The sequence below is a fragment of the Carcharodon carcharias genome, chromosome 8 (genome assembly GCF_017639515.1).
Source record: "Carcharodon carcharias isolate sCarCar2 chromosome 8, sCarCar2.pri, whole genome shotgun sequence".
Taxonomy (NCBI): Eukaryota; Metazoa; Chordata; class Chondrichthyes; order Lamniformes; family Lamnidae; genus Carcharodon; species Carcharodon carcharias.
In genome coordinates this window covers 119,857,437-119,880,087 of record NC_054474.1, presented here as the reverse complement: position 1 = coordinate 119,880,087, position 22,651 = coordinate 119,857,437, and the positions used below count along the sequence as shown (strand labels likewise).

The following is a 22,651-nucleotide window of genomic DNA, read 5'->3' as shown; positions in this document are numbered from 1 at the left end:
TTTTCAGCCAATTCGATTCATTCCACATGATATCAAGAAAAGGTTGAAGGCACTGAATACTGCAAAGGCTATGGGTCCCGACAATATTCCGGCAATAGTACTGAAGACTTGTGCTCCAGAACTAGCCATGCCCCTAGCCAAGCTGCTCCAGTACAGCTATAACACTGATATCTATCTGGCAATGTGGAAAGCTGCCCAGATATGTCCTATCAACAAAAAGCAGGACAAATCCAACCTGCCAATTACCACCCCATCAGTCCATTCTCAATCATTAGTAAGGTAATGGAAGAGGTCATCGACAGTGCTGTCAAGCAGCACTTACTCAGCAATAACCTTGCTCACTGACACTCAGTTTGGGTTCTGCCAAGGTCACTCAGCTCCTGACCTATTTATGGTCTTTGTCCAAACATGGACAAAAGAGCTGAACACCAGAGATGAGGCGAGAGTAACTGCCCTTGACATTAAGGCAGCATCTGACTGAGTGTGGCATCAAGGAGCCCTAGCAAAACTGGAGCCAATGGGAATCAGGGGGAAAGCTCTCTGCTGGTTGGAGTCATACCTAGCATGAAGGAAGATAGTTGTGGTAGTTGGGGGTTAATCATCTCATTTTCAGATATCACTGCAGGAGTTCCTCAGGGTCATGTCCTAGGCCTGACTATCTTCAGCTGTATCATCAATGATCTTCCTTCAATCATAGGGTCAGAAAAGGGGATGATCACTGATGATTACACAATGTTCAGCACCATTCGCAATTCCTGAGATACTGAAGCAGTCTGTGCCCATATGCAGCAAGACCTGGACAACATTCAGGCTTGGGCTGATAAGTGACAAGTAACATTCATGTCACACAAGTGCCAGGCTATGGCCATCTTCAATAAGACAGAACTCAACCATCACCTCTTGACATTCAATGGCATTACCATCACTGAGTCATCACTGTCAACATCCTGGGGGGTTACCATGAGCAGAAACTGAACTGGACCAGCTATATAAATACTGTGGCTACAAGAACAGGTCAGAGGCTAGGAACTCTGCAGAAAGTAATTTCATCACCTGACTCCCCAAAGTCTGCCCACCATCTACAAGGCACAAGTCAGGAGTGTGATGCAATACTCTCCACTTGCCTGGATGAGTTAAGCTCCAATAACACTCAAGGAGCTCAACATCCAGGACAAAGCAGCTCAAGGCACCCCATCCACCACTTCCAACATGCACTTTTTCCACCACTGACGCTGAGGTAGCAATGTGTACAATCTCCAAAATGTACAGCAGCAACTCACGTAGGCTCCTTTGACAGTACCTTCCAAACCCACGACCTCTACCAACTAGAAGAACAAGGATCGCAGATGCATGGGAACACCACGACCTGGAAGTTCCCCATCAAGTCACTCACCATCCTGACTTGGAAGTATATTGCTGTTCCTTCACTGTCATTGGGTCAAAATCCTGCAACTCCCTCCCTAACAGCACTGTGGGTATACCTACACCACATGGACTGCAGCGGTTCAAGAAGGTAGCCCATCACCTTCTCAAGGGCAATTAGGGATGGGCAATAAAATGCTGGCTGAACCTTCACATCTCATGAAAGAATAATTTTTTTTTTAAAAAGTCAGCATTTGCCAGGAAACTTCAGGCTCTATGCAAAGACATTCTTTATGAAGACCTGACTTTCAGGTTGCCAGTATGCTTATATAATTGTACTTATAGATTTTGCTGATTTTTGTGCTTGATATGACTATTTAATTATAAATTGTTTTAGTGTGTAATCTTCTGGTCTATTTGATAAGCACTGATTTTGAAGGAACTTTATTTCAAATCGCTAACAGGTTTATTGTTGATCCATCAAATACACATCTTTACACAGCTTCCAAATGAAAAATACACGGAATTCTGTGTCACCTTAAGGCAATTTTTTTTGCAGTGAGGTTATACGTGCTTCCATTTTGCGAAAAAGGAAAAAAATTAAAAACAGCTCAAGTTTGGGGAAAGAAAGGTGAGCTATAAACTTACTATACCTAATAAAAGAACTAAACACAACAACTAACTCTCCACTTTCTTTCCTAACTCCTCTGCTAGATAGTGGTGTTTAAATTCCAATAGGATGGGGCAGAGGCAAGTGAAAACAGAATTTACAATAATTCAAAATGAGGAGACACAGATATAAGGTTAAATACAAGAGATCTGGGTCAGCGAGCAAGAGAATTTTTTTTAAAAACACAATCTTGTGAGTTGGTGGAAAGCTCTACCATAGCTCATAACTGAAGCAGAGACCATATCAATATTCAAGACTTGGTCAAACAGGGAGGTTATTACAGCTAGTGTGGTCATTAGATCTAGGCCAAGTACAGCCTGAGTGCTGGTCATGGTCAGCAAGTGACCTCTCCTCAGAGGTTCACTAAAACAGTTGTATAGGACAGGGGTGTCTCATTTGTGTGATCTATAACTTTCTGATTTATAGAGGAGAGTTTGGTGAGATTACCTTAAGTGTAGGAAACTCTCACTGAAAGTGGCAGTAACTATTAAGTTTTGGGTAAGCATTTCATTGCAGCTTCCAGATCCATAAAGTCAAAGTTCACATACAAGAGAAGACAATTTTATGAAAACCTCAAATTGTAACAATGACAGCTTTTAATTTCATAATTAAGCAGCAGGAATATTTACAAACCCATTTACTTCCAAAAGCTAATCCTTCACTGCACTGCAAAAAGCAAACATTTATCCAGGCCTCACTGAGCTTCAGATATCACTGACTTAGCCTCATGTTTAAGGGGTAAAAATGGCAGGGCAGAATTTTGTCTTCATCCCGAACACTGCCTTAGCACATTCTGTTCACGTTGATCACACAAACACATCAATTACTACCTACTAATCCTCAGACTGAATGGCTGTTTAAAACCACAGAAAGAGGAAGAAAAGTGAAAGATATTCAAGTCAGAAAATAGATTCAGCAGAAAAATAATAAAATGAGAAACTAAAGTGAACAGATTGTGGCAGAGCAGAAAATAGGGAGCACAATTAAAATGTTTGGAACTATTTGAAAATCTTAAGTGTTCATATTGTATTTCGAGTATAGGGCTGATGTTAGTGACATTGCATTAGTGTATATTCCAGCATTATACCGCATGAATTGAGAGCTTTCAAAACTGCAGCCCAAGATGACAGACCTATTCCTGGATGTCAAGGCAGAATCAATAGTGCTACCTATTACCATTAAAACTCAGTTATTCCAATGCTACAGGGAAAAAAAGACAGTAAGTTACCTTTCTGAGCATGGATCCTTATTCAGCAGTTAGATTTGGGAAGTCGATACACTCCACCAGAATAGACTAGCTGGTGGTCCTTTACTTTCTTCTGTAAGAATGCTTGAAGCTCCTGCATGTCAATTTCGGCCATAACTGGCCCTGTCATCACAAACATCTTGAGCATAGTGTGAATACGTTCCAGTGGTAAGCTCTCAAGATTGGTCAGCATACCCTGGATGTATGTCCAGAAAAGCTGCAAAACACAAAGTCAGATTTAAAATGCACCAAAACACTTTAAGCAGGAATTGTACTCATCCCCTATCTGCTCTTCAAGCTGAGGACTCATGCAGGAGTCCAGTTCCAGAGCACTGGGTTTCATCGAACACTTTGCTTCCAAGGCCTTTTTCTTCATGTTCGAGTTGAGACAGGAACACAAGGCAGCTTTAACTGAGGCAAAAATTACCATCCTAGGTGGATGTAAAATATACCGCTGCACTATTGTGAAGGGGGGAGGAAAGTTCATCAAGTGTCCTGGTCAATATTTTTATCTCTCAACCAACATCATTAAAACCAATTATCTGGTCATCATCATATTGCTCATTGTGGGATTCTACTGTGAACAAATTGCCTGTCATGTTTCCGATATTAATAACGACTGTGCTTTAAAAGGACTTTGCAGGCTGTAAAGTGCTTTGGGACATCCTGAGGTTGTAAATAACACTATATAAATGCAAGTCTTTATCTTTCAGAAATAAGGGGCAACTGTCCTGTTCTCACATAATGCCCACAAAGTAGGGTCAATGGATAGTCATCAACACTGGTGATATCAGGATGGATACTAATGAATTCAACAGCCTTTTTATTGTACTGAGATATTTCTCAGGGATTTTTGCAATCATCTATCATGTATAGTAAAGGGGATATAGTATTTACATTGATTACTTTAGCAAAGGATCTAAGAATAGCAAATTACCAGCATGCAATGTATCATACTGTAGCCGACAGAAACAGCTCTACCTGCAACTCTTCCTCTTTCTGATCCGCCTGGGAAGCCATGGCAGAGTCTCCCTCCTCGTCACTGTCAATCAGAACCATTTTCTCCTGTTGATCCTTCTGTTCCTCCTCAATCACTGTAAATGTGTCCGTGGGATCCTCTTTCAGGACCCCCTGCTGCTGCCAAAGAGCAATTTTCCTTCTCAGGGCAATGACAGGAACTTTAAGTGCATCACTGAGCTCATCCAGAGTCCAGGTACCTACAGATACACACACATTCAATGAAAACTCAGCTATGGCTCTGCATTAGCACATACAGTACATAAATCATGTCAAATCTCCTTGTCAAAGAATTTAGTTGATGACCTTTGTTATGCCCTAATTCAATAACATAAAAATTCTTGAAGCTACTCAAAGAAGTGCAAGAATTGAGAGGAGAAAAGTCACTGGATCCTATAAATCAGTTTGCTCCAATACTCAATTAGTTAAAGCAACAAATGACTGAACCACAGTTCATAGGTTCAAATATTGGCATGTGATAAATCAGTCGGGATGGTGTAACTGGCCCTAGCTCCCCTGTGTTAGGGAGGGAGAAGAAGAGGGAAAGGTTTTTTAAAAAATCAACCAGGGCTTCCAATCATGACTATTGTACAAAGATCCACAGAGTGAAGATAGGACTGAGCTCAGCTGTGATGTCCTTGCCCACTGACACTGTCCTGGCTCAGACTATCAAACATGGGCCATTCTCTAGGACCTGAATAAAAGTGGCAATGCCAGTGAAATCATACCCCCGAAAAAGGGGACAAATCTTCAGGAGCGAGATGGGGATAGGAGAAAACTGGTAGAAGAAATAAAGCAAGTTCCTTTTTCAATTTCGTCAATCCGCAGATTCTAATGTGCTTCAATAGTCTTTCCTGGTCATTTATATCATGTCAATGTTAACAATGGCCAGGAGGAGATAAAAACAAGGTTCTCTACGTAATAGAATGGAATCAAGGCACATACCACACAGAATACAAATGTTTTAGAAGGTACTCTGCTTCAGTTGATCCCTCAATACACCCATATCCCTATCTGTCCACTGAAGATAGTTGAATAATGGATATTGCTTTTATGTTTAATTGAGATAATGTATGTGAAATTCTGCTTCATTTTCCAATAATTATACACAGATACTTACTCTTCTGCTGAAAATGCATAATAATGGCAGCATGGACAGGTGAGACAGACAGTGACAATGTTCGATCTGCCAGCTCAATCTCCAGGTCAGTATTTCCTAGGTGAGGTTTCCAGTTCAACGATCTCATGGCCTGAAAGAGATGAAGCCATTTACCATCACCACAAGAGAGGAACCTTGATGGCATTAACCCTTGAAGTAACACAGTTAGCAACAACAAGTCTATTTTATGGTTGCAGAGTTGAAGCATCACTCATTCACAGGAAAAAAAAACACATCCAGCCAGGGCACTTGAACCATCACCATCAGGGGAAACAAGCTTAACAGCCACTAAAGAAACCAATTATAGAAAGTTCTCTAAATGCTATTCAAAGATAATTTAAACCTCATTTTACATTTCTTCTAGGCTTTCATGAACTCTTGGTTACATTACAGTGACCTTTTAAATTGAAGAAATTGGCACAGACAGTGCTCACAGTAAGTATCGAATCAGGATCAAAATGCAGGTCTAACACTAATATTTATCCCGTTGATTTCCTAATGCATAAACTCAAACTCAAGAACCTTTCATTGTGAAGTGTGCAATGCAGAAACAGGACGGAACAAACTCTGAACCTCTTACCGAAATCCTTCTTTCATAAACCTTCTTTCAACCACATATATGTGGCTGCAAAGTCTAAAAATGCCCCTCTATAGGAAATCTGTACTGCAATAGAGTGTAAAAATATCTAGCTTGTGAGGGGGCAAGGTGAAGTGCAGTCGCAAAGAAGGACATGCGCCAGATTAACTACAAATTAAGTTTAAGAAACTCAGTGCCCCATGTTAGTGGGACAGCGGACACTAGTTTACACATCTTGTCATGTGAACCGAGCAGGCACCTAAAGGCAGTTAAATGTTTCTCCACAGGGAGCAACAGCTCGAGAATCTCCCAGATATTCCTTTGTGCCATGAGTGATGGTCCCCTAAGAGCAGCCACGTATGGGGTTACTCACCACCAACTTCTTAATCCAGATCTCCAGGCCTGAAAAGACTTGCTCACTGTAAAACTGCTTCTTCCGTCCTGGGTGAGCAGTTACTGTCCTTGTAAACCAGATTGGCCGAAGGTAGTCCTTCTGTTGCTTGTCTAGGACATCTGAACCATGAAAAATAGCCATTTGTATGCTCGATGTACTTGGGTTTTACCTGCATTGGGACCCTGTAGTCACCGAAAAAAGGCTTATAAATACTCAGTACTTACTTTCAATTTCTCATATTTTTTGGTATAAGCATCCATTGCTTCCTTCACTTCAGGAGGGAGTTCGAGCTTCTCCTCTTTCAGTGGTGGCCAGAACTCACCAGACAGTATCATTGCATTCAGGTGTAAGGGAGCCTCATGATCCTCCTCATGAATGTGGCTGTTTATCCGTCTCGAATCTGCTACATCCTGCAGTATAAAACCTAAGGATTAATGGAGTGCATTTCTAAGGGGATCAACGGTGGTGCAGTGATTATGTTATTGAATGCCTGGATTAATAATCCAGAATATGCAGGTACAAATCCCACTATTGCAGTGACCACAAAGCCATTGGATTTATTCTTAAAACCCGACCAGTTCACTTGTGCCCTTCAGGGAAGGAAACTTGCCACTCTTAGCCAGTCCAGTCTTTATGTGACTCCAGTCCCACACCAACATGGTTGAGTATTAATTGTCTCTGAAGTGGCACTTGTAACTCACTCCTTCCTAATGCATTGTGGCGGAGCCAATGCTGCACAGACTGTAAGGGTTGAAGAAGTGGCCCACTGCCACCTCAGAGTAACCAGGATTGGGTCATAAATGACATGCCAGCAATGCTCATATCCCAAGAATGAATAAAGAAATAACCTCACCCATAACAAGCACCGTGAGTAAAAGCAAGACAGGTCGCGTGTATTATGCCACAGCTGATAATGAGAGATGAAAAGGTGGTATTCAGGTGCAGCAGTTACAGTACTATGTTACTATGCCAGAATTTGCCAAGATGCAGATTCAATCCTGCAATTTTGTATGTAGCAGGTCTCCTGCTCAATCATGCCATCAGAAAAGTGCCAATTATATACACTTCTCTGTAAGTAAGAAGAGTAGAGCGAACCTGCCAGTATTCTTATGTAAACTGCATCAGTTAGCTAAAAAGCCACATGCAGACTTGCACATGCACTCTCAGTCAGGTGCTGACACATGATACAAGGAAACCTTTAAGCAGAAAAGGGAAACAAAAAATATTAACTTCTGAATCAACATGTGCTTCAGTTTAAAATGCTTGCAGGTTCTCAAACCCACACAGACAGTACATTTTCTTATCTCTCCTGTGCTACATAATTTTGCAAGACTGCTAGCTGAGTTTATTACATTCCATCACAGAAGTGAGTCAGAAACAGCATCACAATGGGAATTAGTCTCTTGTGCTTCCCTGTTAAACTGAATAAACTTGTTCTAAAATTGAGATAAATCTTCAAAGAGCCCCAGATTCAGCAAATTACCCTGAATGTATGGTTGTGGAGAGCAGGTTAGTTCCACAAATCTGCAGCTGGGAAGGGCCTATTTTACAGCTGGCAGTTCATTTTAATAGTGGCTTAAATCAATATTATATAAAAACAGAAAATGCACAGATCAGTCACCATCTAAAAATCCCCATTTCATAATCTTTTATGATTTCACCTCTTAGCATTCTCAGCTCTGCTTAAAACAGCACTAAATTCCCAATTCTCCTCTTCATAAAGTAATTCCTCATCCATGTAACATCTTAGTGAACATATACTGCATTCATCCACTACTTTTATAGCCTTCCAATACTAAAACAAATACTCCAACTCAAACTCATTCAGAATTACAATCATCGTTCAAGAGAAATTTGTCTACTACAAGGCAAATTCACCTGCTGTATTAAGCAGCTAATAACATTAAATCACTTTAACTCCCAGTTCTTACCACTCACCTTTAACATGACCTCACAGAAGTGCATCTGAGCCTCTCCAAAACGTAGCTTCAGCAACTCCAGGTTTCGGATCTCCCTGCAATGAAGCAGTCACATCAGATTGACTAGACATGAATAATCAGCATTACTGCAGCAGAAAAGATTCTTGATGAGCCCTGAAGAGGTGGTGATTTGACCAGTTCCCACAGAAATAAAATGGTCAACGAGTTCCACAAGGATCTCACAAACTGCAAAAAGGCTTGAAACAGCCAGAGGCAATGAAGCAACCTTTAGGCATTCTGAGTGTAGTGATTTTATATTGAACTTAAACATAATAAGGACTTGATAGAAATACATAGCTCTAGTAAAAAAAGGTGTTTCTAAGGTTACTTTCTCCAAGTTAATACATTTAAGGTATACACACGTTTTATACGATTGGGTTTCTGAATTTACCACCAAAATGGGAAGAAAGTCTTTTGTCTAGTGGGAGCAAACCCACCTCAGAGTGAGAAGGTGCAAGATTCAATCCCGGTTCCAGACTGTCCCAGTGGAACTCTGGCTCTGAGCTTTGGTTGAGATCCAGTGGATAGTCAAAGCCTCCTCCTTGCTTCCCCACCACCCCCAATCCCTGTTCCCCTCATATGGGTAAAGTCTTCCCTCTTTACTCTATTGGCTGGTATAAAGATGGTTACAATGATGGAAAATGTGTCCATTTGAGCAATCAGCCTGCTAACCCTTCTGCATTCCTTCCACTATTTCACACACTTCTTGAGTGAAAAGAGCAAAGATACATAAACAAGCTGACATTAAAAAGCTGTTTTTTTTATTCTGGCATAAGTGTGGCAGAACTCAAATTCAACCCACCCAATGGACTCAGCACTGACCTCACCAAATTCTCACTTCCACTTGGTAAATTGTTACTAGCCAATGGCAGTATGCTGAAACAACAGGAGAAAAAGGAATAGTAGGCCATTTGGCCCCTTGAGCCTGTTCTGCCTTTCAAGTAGATAATGGTTGATCCAAATGTGACCTTGAACACTTTCTTCACTAATTCCACTTTCTTGTCTGCCCCCTAATACCCTCGATTCCCTTGTCAACAAAAATTTGTTGTTAACTAAGCCTTGAATATATTCAATGACCCAGCCTCCACTGTTCTCTGGGGAAGAGAATTCAACAACCTTCTGAGAGAAGAAGTTCCTCCTCATCTCTGTATTAAATGGGAGACCCTTTATTTTGAAACTGTGCCCCCAGCTCTAGATTCCCCTACAAGAGGAAACATCCTCTCAGTATCTACCCTGTCAGAATCTTATATATTTCAATAATGGACAACCTCACAATTTCCCACATTATATTCCATCTGCAAATTTTTGCCCACTCACTTATCCTATCTATATCCCTTTGCAGACTCTATGTCCTCCTCAAATTTGCTTTCTGGCCAGAATCGAGGGAATTTTGGAAAATTAAAATAACTATTACTGGACTTAAACTGAAGCAGTTTAAAGTGGTAGGGGTCATCAGGGATAATTTATTGTTTTCCCAATCAGGGTTGTCACAAATAAAATGCCTGAAACTTCATTAACTGGATGCAGAGATACCAGATTTCCAGAGATTTTCATTGAAGTGCTGCTAGTACAACTGTGGATGAAGAGGGAAACACTGTGTGGGATGCTGAGCAGCCCAGGGAACTGCACAGACATAATGGAGTCCATTGGATGGGCTGAAGTCCTATTCTGCCACACGTGCACGAAGGCCCTACATGATACACCATGCTCTGATGAATTTAGTGATCTTATTAAATCAGGAAAGCAGATCCTGCTGCACTATTCAAGAATCCATTGCACTCAACAGGTTTGCTATTTACCACCACCTTTACTTCACGAGTTCGTCATTAGTAGCCTGGAACGTCGGCCGGGCTCGTAATGCCTGCAAATGTTCTTCACTCACAGAAAGACATGGACACAACCTCGCCTGGTGTATCATAACTTGCTTCCTACATCTATCATCAACCCCACTACAGTTTGTTTGACTTCTAGTTCGAGTGTAACTGCATCTCATGACAACTAGAAAGTGTTCTCAGTTTTTGCAAGGAGAATATTTAAGACAAGACATAGATTGACTACCATCCACACAAACGCAGAGCTATCTCCCACTAGGAGGAAACACTGGAGCTCCTGGACAACCAGGAGCAATTTGGAAATGGGGAAATCTAAGGGCTTGTACTAGCTGAAGGTTCACCATGACATTCTGCTTCCCTTGAATGAGGCCTGAACCCACAATCTTCTGAATAGACTCTGCACCAATGATTACTAATCTGAAATATCACAGAATCAGAAAGAACACCGAGAGGTAGGTCAATTATGATTAAATATTTCGAATCCAACAGCACAAGTATCTTGGTACCTGCAGGTAATGTAGCTGAAATGATGGAGTATTCGGTCTGCCAGTAGTGTACGATATTCATTGATAAACAACTCTTTGCTTCCATAAATGCTGACCAGTAAAGTGATTATGTCAGAAGATCTTCGTTTGGAACCAAATTTACCTGAAATCAAGGTAAGGAGAAACAAAGGTATTTAAAGCATAATGTGGTGAGGAGTACCCCAATCCAAGCTTCAGTGTGAAATAAGACATTTTAAGTGCAAGTAGCACTTGGACCAACATCGCAATATAGATTTCTGTCACAAGCCTAGTTATAAGATGGATCAAATCCTTCTCTTAATTGCTAAGTTTATTGTATTAACGGTAAGATACTGTTAGGAAATGCAGTTTGAAAAGTTGCGCACAGTAGACACTACTGTTGGAAAACAATGGTTTCAAACAGGTTTTTAGAATAATATTCTCCATGCCCTTTCTCTAGTTTCAATTGAACCCACTAGTGACATTGGGGTACTTGACCAGCAACCTGGAGTTCAGATCAAGCATGGTAAGTTGTCAAATCAAGTTCAATAAAACAGATAATGTGTGAGCCCAAAAAAGTGACACAAAACCTTACAAATCATAGTAAAAGCCAGAGGGAGGCAAAGCCGGGCCAGGCAATGCCCAGTTCGGGGGAGTGGGACACCACTGGGTCCGTGGTCAGGGCAGCAACCTTGGGAGACAAGGTCAGCAGTAGGAGGAAAAGGAACTGACAGAGAGAGCGGAAGCGCTGCAGCAAACGTCATGTAAGCAGGCAGGCCACAAAAGTCTGCGACAAACAGCAATGAAGTGGAACTGGCAATGTTACATGGATATAGTGACAATTCGTTATTAATGACGTCAAAGTGAAACAAAGTTAAGTGATTCTATGTTAAGTTAGGGCTTAATGTATATAAATAACTTCGGTATTGGAATATGGAGTAAAACTTCAAAATGTGCCAATTATACCAGGTTTGGAGGAATGGCAAACAATGGGGGTGGTACTAATTGCCTACAAAATCCCATAGATAGCCCAGCAGAATTGGCAGACAAGCAGCAGATGGAATTTAATGGAGAGGTGTGAGTTGATGCATTTTGGTAGAAAGAGATAGGGAGAGGCTATATAAACTTAATGGCATAACTCTAAAGAGTGTATAAGGACAGAAGGACCTGGGGGTCCACATGTATAGATCTTTGTTAACCACTCTCAATATGTCCTGCCACATTCAAAGCATATGGAATGCTGGCTTCTGGTTAGGCTACAACTAGTGTATTTCATCCAGTTGTAGTCACCACACTTCAGGAAGGATGTGAAGGTCTCAGACTGTGCAGAGAAAATTAACCAGAATGGTTCAGGCTTGGGAAATTTTAGCTACAAGGTTAGATTGGAGAAGCTGGAGCTGTTCTCCCTGGAACAAAGGAAAATTTGGGAAAATTTGGTAGAGGTGTACAAGATTGTGGCAGGTTTGGATTGGGTAGACAAGGATGGTCCAAGGACTAAGGGTCAGAGATTTAAGGTTTTGAGTAAGAGATGGAGGAGTAATGAGGGGACAGGGGAGGCAGTTGCGTAGTGGTCTTGTCACTGGACTAGTACTCCAGATACCCAAGGTAATTTTCCAGGGAGCAGGGTTCGAATCCTGCCACGGCATCTGGTGAAATTTGAATTCAATGAAAAATCTGAATTAAAAGTCTAATGATGTCCACGATAATGATGACCACTGTCGATTGTTGGAAAAACCCATCTGGTTCACTAATGTCCTTTAGGGAAGGAAATCTGCCGTCCTTATCTGGTCTGGCCTGCATGTGACTCTAGACCTACAGCAATGTGGTTGACTCTTAAATACCCTCTGAAATGGCCCAGCAAGCCACTCAGGTCTCAAGGGCAATTAGGGATGGGTAATAAATGCTGACCCAGCCAGCGATGCCCTTATTTCATGAACAAACAATTTTAAAAAATAGCTTTTTTTCCACGCGTGATAATGACATGGAACTTGCCACCCAGGGAGGGGATGGAAGCAGAGACAGTCAATCATTTTGGAAAGAATTTGGATGGGCACTTGAAAGAAATAAACTTGCAGGGCTACACAGATGGAAGAGGGGAATGGGACTGACTGAATTACTCCACAGAGTTAGCATGGACTTGATGGTCCAAATGGTCTCTTCTGTGCCAGAAATGACTCTGACTTCAGGGGCTGTCATAGTTACTAAAACCATCCATCCAAATAACAGGACAGGTGCTACAGTCCAAAACCTGCCCCCACACTGCCCAGCCTACATCCTTAGCTGCTGCCCGCAACAGAACATAAAAGCAGAAAAATTTGTCAACATTCTGTTTGATATTGCTTCCTCCCCAAAACAGACTGTCAAATCATGAAATAAATTAATCTCACCCATGTTGAACTGAACAGCAACAGTGGATTAAAATGCTCACTTGATAAGAAATAAGCAATAACATTTTGAATACTTTAAGATATTTCATCTAAATAACTGATCCATTTGTTATCAGGATATAAATGTGTGTTATCTATGTTATCTCTGGGATTTAGGCTAGTTATCCAGCAGCAGTTCCTTTAACCCTCCAAAGCCTCAAAGACCTTTCTTCCAGATTCATAGATCATGACTCTTCCTTCCAGATTCACAGATCATTATACTTCCTTCTTCTGGGGAGTTTTAGGAATTACCTGGATCTGCATCAACAGGGTCAGGAAGCCAATCCTCTGGATCAGACATGTCATCATCACTATCGTGCCCATGCTCCAGAGTGATTGGATCTGCTTTGGACAGCTCATTTGCCAGATCACTGGATCCCTCTGAATCATCAGTCAAACCTGCTACTATCTGTCTCACAGTGTCATCCCGTGTCCTGTGGGTTAACAAACAAAAGGAAAAACCAGACTTTTAAAGTTCAAAAATTAACTGCCCTTTTGAAAGGCTACAATATACAACAGGTAAAGCACATCTAGTCTACCATGCCATTTAGGTCCTGTTCTTAAGAAGCTGCTCCTTAAATTATTTAGGTCAAATAGTTTTTAAACCTATTCTCATTTGATTTAACACAAAGAACTTTTTAAACATCCATCCCACACTCTGGACGCCTTTCAATATTCTAAAATCTTTAATGTCTACCTACCCTCACCCCTGTCAACCCATCAGTAAAGCAGCCTAAAACAAAAATAAAAATAGCTGGTCCAACAGCATCTGCGGAGAGGAACACAGTCAACGTTTCGAGTCCGTATGCCTCTTCATTAGAACTGAGGAAATATAGAAATGAGGTGAATTATAAGTTGGTTGAGGGGGGTGGAACAGGTAGAGCTGGATAGAGGGCCAGTGATAAGTGGAGGCAAAGAAGAGATTGCCAAAGATGTCATGAACAAAAGGGTGTTGATGGTGGTGATATTAGCTAAGGAATGTGCTAATGCTGACATTACGGGTAGAAAGCAAGACGAGCAAGTGATGGATAGCCCTAGTGGGGGTGGGGTGGGGAAGGGATTGAAATAGGCTAAAAGGTGGAGATAAAACCACGGATGGAAATAAAGCAGTCTAACTGCCTTGCCAGATCCTATTATAACTCAACAATTGAAGAACCAGTATTCTCCTTCATATTCTTTAAAATCTTCTTCATCTGCATCTCGCATTGTATATACAACAAATTAAAACTGGATATTTGATTTTCCAATATTTAAGTCCCTGAACTTTAATTTCTGCAGATCACACAATATCTGGTTAAACAGTGCTGCTACTATTCATCCTAACATACACAATAGCCAGAAGCACTTCCAGACCTCTTTAAAAATACGCCAAACCTCTCGACTGTGGAATTAACTGACAAGCACTAGATTCAGAACCTGCCATTAACTGTCAGAGGGACAAAGTTCTCTACCAACATGATTCCTCCATTTTAACTTACTTTTAATTAATCACCCAAGATTCTTTAATTCAAAATGTTGAGCAGCCTACTCTCTGCACCCATTCAAATGCTCTCTCCCCACCACTAGCATCCTGCTATGTCTTAAGTTTATGAAACATTTCCAGTCCATTTCATCGATTTTAAGGATTCGAATCACTTTTGGCTCATTTTGACAATTTTGGATGTTTTACATTATCAATATTATAGATATACATTTATACAGTAACATGTAGAAATTGTTTTTTGTTGATGGCTCAAATGTCAAAACTGAACTCCATATGAAACAACTCAAAATACTGCAGACTTGATGATTTGAGAAGATGGCACATAGAAAATATTTGACTTCTAAATTTCTGTTGGTGGGGGAATGGGGGAGGGAAAGCACTATTACTCAAAATTGAAAGAAAAATTTTCACAGGTTGCATTGTGGACTGAAGCATCAATGGACATCAACCACAGACTGCTAGAAGTCGCTCACTATTCTTCGCATTCCTGAGGTCCTACTCTGCAACACAATTAGTGAGACTTGCTATTCAATCTTAATTCTCTTCAAAAGTCAATATCCAGCTCTGTTTCTTTGCAAATCTTGCCTTCCTGATTAATGTTGTTGATCCATTTCATTTGCTTGCTTCCAACCCCATATTGTTCATTATTTCTGATAATATTCCCTTTTCTCATACAACTGCTGGTCCATCTCATAAAAAGGACTCCAGTGAGCGCTAGAGCCAAATTAGTACTTTACAAAGCCAGGGTTTTATGCTAAACCTATATCTCTATGAAGTGCAGGATCCTATATGATTTATTAATACTTTGTTAACCCATCCTGCCACCTTCAAGGATCTGTGCACAAACAACTCCAGGTCTCTCCCTTCTTGTATCCCTTTTAACATTGTACCATTTAGCATGATTGTCTCCCCTCATTCTTCCTATAAAATGTATCACCTCAAACTTTTTTGCATTGAATTTCATAGTTATGTGTCCACCCATTCCACCAGCCTATGTCCTCTTGAAGTCTATTACTATCTTCCTCACTGTATACACTTCCAAGTTTAATCTCATGTAAATTTCAAAATTGTGCCCTATATGCCCAAGTCAAAGTCATTTTCTCATTGATATTCCCAAGACTATATAAATGATTCACTGACAGTGAGAAAATGGCATAACACGTTTACCCTTAAACACAATAAATCATCATTCCTTGATGTTTACTTTACATCGCCCACTCATTCTAACTGTGGATACAACACTATACCTTAGATACTTGCGGACTGGTTCACACACCACTTCCAAAATAACCATGGATGGATCCAACTCGCGAAGGGCCTTGATTGCAGATATGTACAAAGTTATCACGTCAGCAGTGTTCACACCTAAATAAGGAGATGTTACTCCATAACTGCTGGAAATAACTTATGAAGCACAATCTCTATACATATTTGACCAATGAGCATCAAGAGACAAGATTGAATCTGTAGTAGAAATTTAGTGTCTAGAATTATGTTTTTTCACATGAAATTTTTATCATGTTTTTGGATGTGTTGTTTCTCTGCCAGGACAGGATATTAACCTGATGTCTAGTAAGCAAAAACATCATCAGATGAGCTTCTAAGGCACACAGATCAGGCATTCCCAGGCTAAATTCCCTCTTGCCTGCAATGAGTCAGTTTCAGGGGGAGATGGTGGCATAGTAGCAATGTCACTGAATTAGTAATCCAGAGGCCCAGGCTAATGCTCTGGGGACATGGGTTCAGAAGCTGGTGGAATTTAAATTCAATTAATGAATATGGAATTGAAAGCTAGTCTCAGTAACAGTAACCATGACAACTATTATCGATTGTCATGAAGGCCCATCTGGTTCCCTAACATCCTTTCAGGAATGAAACCTGCCCTGGTTTGGTCTACATGTGACTCCAGACCCACAGCAATAAGGTTGACTCTTAACTGTCCTCTGAAATGTTCAGTTCAAGGGCAATTAGGGATGGGCAACAAATACTGGCTTTGTCAGCAATGCCCACATCCCATGGAAGAAAAAAGAAAAAAAAATCTAGTTATAAGAGCAGTCGGACTAAGGACACACAACAAATTCATCAAGGTTGCCTTTCGGATCTATATCTGGTGACCCATACTGAAATATGTGTGTGTGGAACTTACAGGAGGATGGGATTGGACTCAGCTGTCATAGCAAACCCCAGCCCATTTTATGAAGTCCATTCATTGTGTTTCTCTGCGTGCTTGTGGAGATTGTAACATTTAAGGTAGAGGATGTCCACATGCTTGTTACACTTGTTCCTGCCTAGTAACAAGGGTGAGGCTCTCTTGGAGTGTTGTGATAGGTCACCAAATCAGTTCAAGGGTCAGTGAACAGCACTTCTTAGGAAGTCAATAGTCAGCCAGAATATGCCCCAGAGGTAAGGGACAAGAGACAGGGCCAGGTCCCAGTTGAGTTAAGAAAATGAGAAACAGTCTCCAATTAAAGAAAGAGCTGTGGAAGCAGAATTTAAGCGAATTGGGCTTGAGAGAAGCCTGGAAGATCCATGAAGGCAGCTGAAGGTTGGTGACTCTGTGCTGTTGGCCATTGGGAAAGTAGTACCCCTTTGGAGCAGCTGTGTTTGATGCTGGAGTGTACTCAGAAATCCAGGGAAAGGTAATCTCAGAAGGCGATATTGAAACCCTGCAAGGCAGGCTATCAATGAAGCTGTCCAAGCGATGTTTGGAGAGAATGCCAATGCAAGATCTTTGAAAGTGAAAATTGGAAACCCTAGTGAGAGAGGGGGAGTTTCAGTGAGATTGGCAGGCTCACAGTGTGACCAATGTCTGGTCACAGAAATCTCTGGAATCTATTTTTGGTCACACTGTCATTTATTATGTAGTATGCTGTGTCTGACCAGAGTTTGCCTATTAAATCACATGTACTTCATACTTACCCTGAATTATAGATATTGTAAATTGTTTTATCTTTCTGGTCTCATATAGTAAACTTCATTTTTGTTTGTTCAAAACCCTTGGAATCTTGCCGCTTTATTCACTTAGTAAGGGTCTTGAATTTAAAACTTTATCTACTTTAAACAAAATGTTATTGGTCTCTAACCTGGATTCCCCCCCAGCCCATCCGGGGTCTGACCAAGGATCATAACCACCACCATCCGCGCTGCCTCCACCCCCCAGCCCCACCACCACAGTCAAATCGCCTGCTAGCTCAGTCTAGGCTTATAGGAGAGAGAAATAATTGGTTGAGGGAGTTTAAGACTCCCAGTGCCTGTGGAATTATAACAGCACAAGTTGTAAGAAGAAAACTGAAAGAAATAAATGATTCAACCACAAAGTAATAACAGTAAGCGTTTCTCAAAATTATGTCACAGTCTAGCATCAGTTAGTCCATATTCCACCTTAACATTTGGAATTTGACATAATATACTTCAAACTACAAAGCAAGCTAGCTCTTTTAATGTACCTCCTTTAAGCTCCACACACATACATTTCAGCATGGGTCACCAGATATAGATCAGGAAGGCAGCCTTGATGAATTTGTTATACAAATGTATCTTCACATAAATCAGCATATTGGTTAGTCTTTAGAAAGTGATGTATTGCAATGGTATTTCATTTTACATGGCTTGACCAAAGATTAATCTCTTTAGTTATGACAGCACAATGTAGAGTGTATAACAGTGTTGCATGCAAATTAAAACAGATATCACATGTGGAGTAAAATTCTGGTCCCTTGTTATAGGAACAGTCACTTTAACCTCTTATTCTACAGCAATTCAGAATTATGTTCTGGTCTGCAAGTTGAGCAGTCTTTCTATAGCTAGTGCAGGTGGACACCCTACATTCAATCTCAGTTTGCACAGTTAGTTCATTTCACCCGCAGCACCTGTAGTTATGTCCAAATCTGAGAGTCAACAGCAGCCTTAATGAGGGAAAAGAAAGTTGGCAGAACTCCACTCCTAAATGGAACCCCCACAACTTCTGCTGGATGCCCACACATACCTATCCAATGAGAGGATTGTACTCAGCTATGAAACTACCCCCTCCCACCCCAGCCCAGCCTCATCATGTGATTATAACCTTTGCACCTTGTTTTCAATATTCTGTACATAAGTGGTCCGAGTGCCTTGCATTATAATGCCTAGCATCTAACTACACAAGTGTGACCCAGGGTGTAACAATAAGACTCAATTGTGATTTGAACTGGATAATATATGCCCTTATGCATGCTTCTCTAATTTTTATGAAGGTAGACTCAGCAAATACTCAGTAAGGCAAATTAGATACAAATAATCATGCTGTGCTATTTCAGACAGTAATTGAACACATACTAAGAGTTATGAGAGGAATGGTTTAATCAGTACAACTGGTCTGGCATAACGGGAAAAAACAATGACCGTGCTATACGTCCCAAAATTAGTACTGTACGGCGTTATTCTTGACTTCAAAATAATTGTAACCACTATGTTACATTCTAACCGCCTGAATCCAGCAAAAATTCTGCCCTAACAGCTTTCTTTTTAAAAACCTGATGATCAGAGACCATATTTGTTTCCGAGAACCTCTGCCAGACATCCCCTGCCATGTGGTTAACACAATAGGTGTGAGCTGTTATTTAGTTACCAAGACAGGCTGAATAATCTCAATGCTTAGTTCCCTAGCATTTTAACCATCCTTCATCTCAGAACTTCTCTTGTTAGGTTTGTGTGAATATACTTTGCATAAATCTCAACACTTAAATTCTGAATTCTATGGAAACTTCCTCAACTCCATAGATCACCCTACTTCCAAAACCGTCACAGTTTAAATGTCCTTTTAAAACACCATGTAAAAGTCCTGTCAAAATACAACCCTAGCTCCTTACTTTTTACTGTGTGGCATATTTGTTATACTGCATGGTTGCTTTAAGATTGCCACATGCACACTTCTTAAAGGAATTTAGTGTTGTAAGGCCCATTGGCTCCCTGGCCAGCAAGCCAGGATAAACAACCAGGCCTGAAATTCAATCTCCTAAAAACATCCAGTAGCAACGTGAAACAAAGAATTCCTACTGCTTTTTGTTCGGAGTACAGTAATGGAACATAGCACTTAGAAGCAGCAGTAGGTCATCTGGCCCTTTGAGCCTGCTCTGCCATTTAGTAAGATCTTGGCTGATCTGTTTGCAGTCTCAACTCCACTTTCTTGCTTGATCATCCATAACTCTTGATTCCTTGGTCTCTCAAAAATCTAACTCAGCCTTGAATAAATTTAAAGACTCAGGCTCCACTACTTTCTGGGGAAGAAGGTCCCACAAACCAACTCTCACAAAAAAATTCTCCTCATCTCTGTCTTAAAAGGGAGACTTCTTATTCTTAAACTGTGTCCCCTGGTTCTAGTCTTTCCCACAAGTGGAAACATCCTCCCAGTATTTATGCTATCAAGTTCCCTCAAGATCTTATATGTGTCAATAAGATCACCTCTCATTCTTCTAAATTCCAATGAATATAGGCCCGACCTGTTCAACCTTTCTTCATAGGGTAAGCCCTTCGCCCCAGGAATGAGTCAAGTAAAACTTCTCTGAACAGCTTCTAAAGCAGTTAAATCCTTTTTCAAACAAGGAGACCAAAACTGTACAGTACTCCTGCAGTCTCGCCAAGGCCTTGTACAGCTGCAGCAAAACTTCCCTACTTTTATATTCCATTCCTCTTGTAATAAATGTCAACATTCCATTTACCTTCCTAATCACTTGCTGTTCCTGCTTGCTATGTGATTCATGTACCACAACACTCAGGTCCCTCTGAACCATCAAGTTCTGCAATCTCTCTCCATTTAAACAGTATACTGCTTTTCTATTCTTCCTGCCAAAGTGAAGTTGTTCACACTTTCCCACATTATACCCCATCTACCAAAGTTCTGCCCGTTCACTTAACCTGTCTATATCCCTTTGCAAACTCTCTTGACAATTTACTTTCCACGTACCTTCGTGTCATCGGCAAATTTAGCTACCGTACATTTGGTCCCTTCATCCAAATCACTGATATAGATTGTAAAACATTGAGGACCCAGCACTGATCCCTGTGGCTCTCCACTAGTTACAGCTTGCCAATCTAATGGCCATTGAGACTAAGAAATGACTGCTTTTTCAAAGTCATCAATTGAACAAAAGGAGATGCATTATTCTCAAACTCTGCTAATCTTATATTGCATATTTTAGTAAGTGTCACGACAGCAGATCACAGCCCTGAATTACTTACCGGCATATTGAACTTTTTAAAGGAAGACTTTTTTTTTTTAAAAAAAAGACATACAAGCAAAAGCTGGCTGAGAATGTAAAGTGAACATTTTCTGGAAAATTCCTATGCGGATTATACTTAACTGAATAGTCCAGGGTGCTAACGTGGAACGTCACATCTAAAAAGGTGTCAAGGCCTACTTCAGACAGAGACACTTTAAAGGAAGAGATGCAATGCAAAAGCCTGAACTTAAGTGTCCTGTGGTTGTGGAGACAATGGAAATTGATTACTACATCTCTACAGAAACCACCTCCTGTTGAGTTATATCTCAGAATCTGGAAATGATCTGAGTTGAAAGAAAAAAACAAAAACAGAATTACCTGGAAAAACTCAGCAGGTCTGGCAGCATCGGCGGAGAAGAAAAGAGTTGACGTTTCGAGTCCTCATGACCCTTCCAAGAACTTGAGTTCGAGTCCAAGAAAGAGCTGAAATATAAGCTGGTTTAAGGTGTGTGTGTGTGGGGGGCGGAGAGATAGAGAGACAGAGAGGTGGGGGGGGGGGGTTGTTGTAGGGACAAACAAGCAGTGATAGAAGCAGATCATCAAAAGATGTCAACGACAATAGTACAATAGAACACATAGGTGTTAAAGTTAAAGTTGGTGATATTATCTAAACGAATGTGCTAATTAAGAATGGATGGTAGGGCACTCAAGGTATAGCTCTAGTGGGGTTTTTTTTTATAATGGAAATAGGTGGGAAAAGGAAAATCTATATAATTTATTGGGAAAAAAAAGGAAGGGGGAAACAGAAAGGGGGTGGGGATGGGGGAGGGAGCTCACGACCTAAAGTTGTTGAATTCAATATTCAGTCCGGAAGGCTGTAAAGTCCCTAGTCGGAAGATGAGGTGTTGTTCCTCCAGTTTGCGTTGGGCTTCACTGGAACAATGCAGCAAGCCAAGGACAGACATGTGGGCAAGAGAGCAGGGTGGAGTGTTAAAATGGCAAGCGACAGGGAGGTTTGGGTCATTCTTGCGGACAGACCGCAGGTGTTCTGCAAAGCGGTCGCCCAGTTTACGTTTGGTCTCTCCAATGTAGAGGAGACCACATTGGGAGCAACGAATGCAGTAGACTAAGTTGGGGGAAATGCAAGTGAAATGCTGCTTCACTTGAAAGGAGTGTTTGGGTCCTTGGACGGTGAGGAGAGAGGAAGTGAAAGAAAGCAGATTCTGGGCAAAAGAATTGTTTGTTTTTTCCCTTCCAGGAATACACAAGAAAATGGGTTAAAAGTACAGTTGCAAACCTGATTTGTGTGTTCTAGTTCTGCTGTGCTAGTGTGTGTAGTCACAGGAGGTCACAAGAGAAGAACATCAACTAGGATTCCTGTAGCTTGCAGGTAAAAAGTCTATCCCTTTGACTGCAGGCAAGTCAACAAAGCCAGAGTCAAAAAGGAAATAGGACAACTTCTTCAGCTAAACCAACTGCTCAACTGCCAAACTCAGCTCTACTAGAATCACCCAACATTACGGCTGCAACATTTCACCATCTACTCCTTGCAGACAAGCCAATGACTGACTTGTATATCTTTTTTAACTCAACTTCTCATTTCTGATTTGTGTGTTTGTATGTTATGTTTTTATTTTATTTTCTTGGTTTTGTAGTGACTAATAGACTTACTCTTCCTTTGACCTAAAAAAGCCTGGTGAAATTGGCTCCTTCTAACAGTCTGGGAAAAGGTATCCACTGGAGAAGGGATCCCTTTTAAATTAACCTACTTCTGATCAACTGAGGGAGTTAAATAAAGAAGGGGAA

General features: G+C 40.9%; 1 protein-coding gene across 2 annotated transcripts in view; it reads right to left on the bottom strand.

Moving 5' to 3' along the window:
- anapc2 (anaphase promoting complex subunit 2) overlaps window positions 1–22,651 on the bottom strand; it is a 67,788-nt gene that overhangs the window by 26,445 nt on the left and 18,692 nt on the right. For both annotated transcript variants that reach the window (XM_041193485.1, XM_041193484.1), the window contains exons 6-13: window positions 15,896–16,013; window positions 13,418–13,599; window positions 10,743–10,884; window positions 8,364–8,439; window positions 6,650–6,835; window positions 5,416–5,545; window positions 4,260–4,495; window positions 3,261–3,495 (exon numbers count right to left, since the gene is read on the bottom strand). In XM_041193485.1, the coding sequence (XP_041049419.1) occupies window positions 3,283–3,495; window positions 4,260–4,495; window positions 5,416–5,545; window positions 6,650–6,835; window positions 8,364–8,439; window positions 10,743–10,884; window positions 13,418–13,599; window positions 15,896–16,013 (1,283 nt within the window). In that variant the 3' untranslated portion in view covers window positions 3,261–3,282. The remainder of the gene's footprint in view (window positions 1–3,260; window positions 3,496–4,259; window positions 4,496–5,415; window positions 5,546–6,649; window positions 6,836–8,363; window positions 8,440–10,742; window positions 10,885–13,417; window positions 13,600–15,895; window positions 16,014–22,651) is intronic.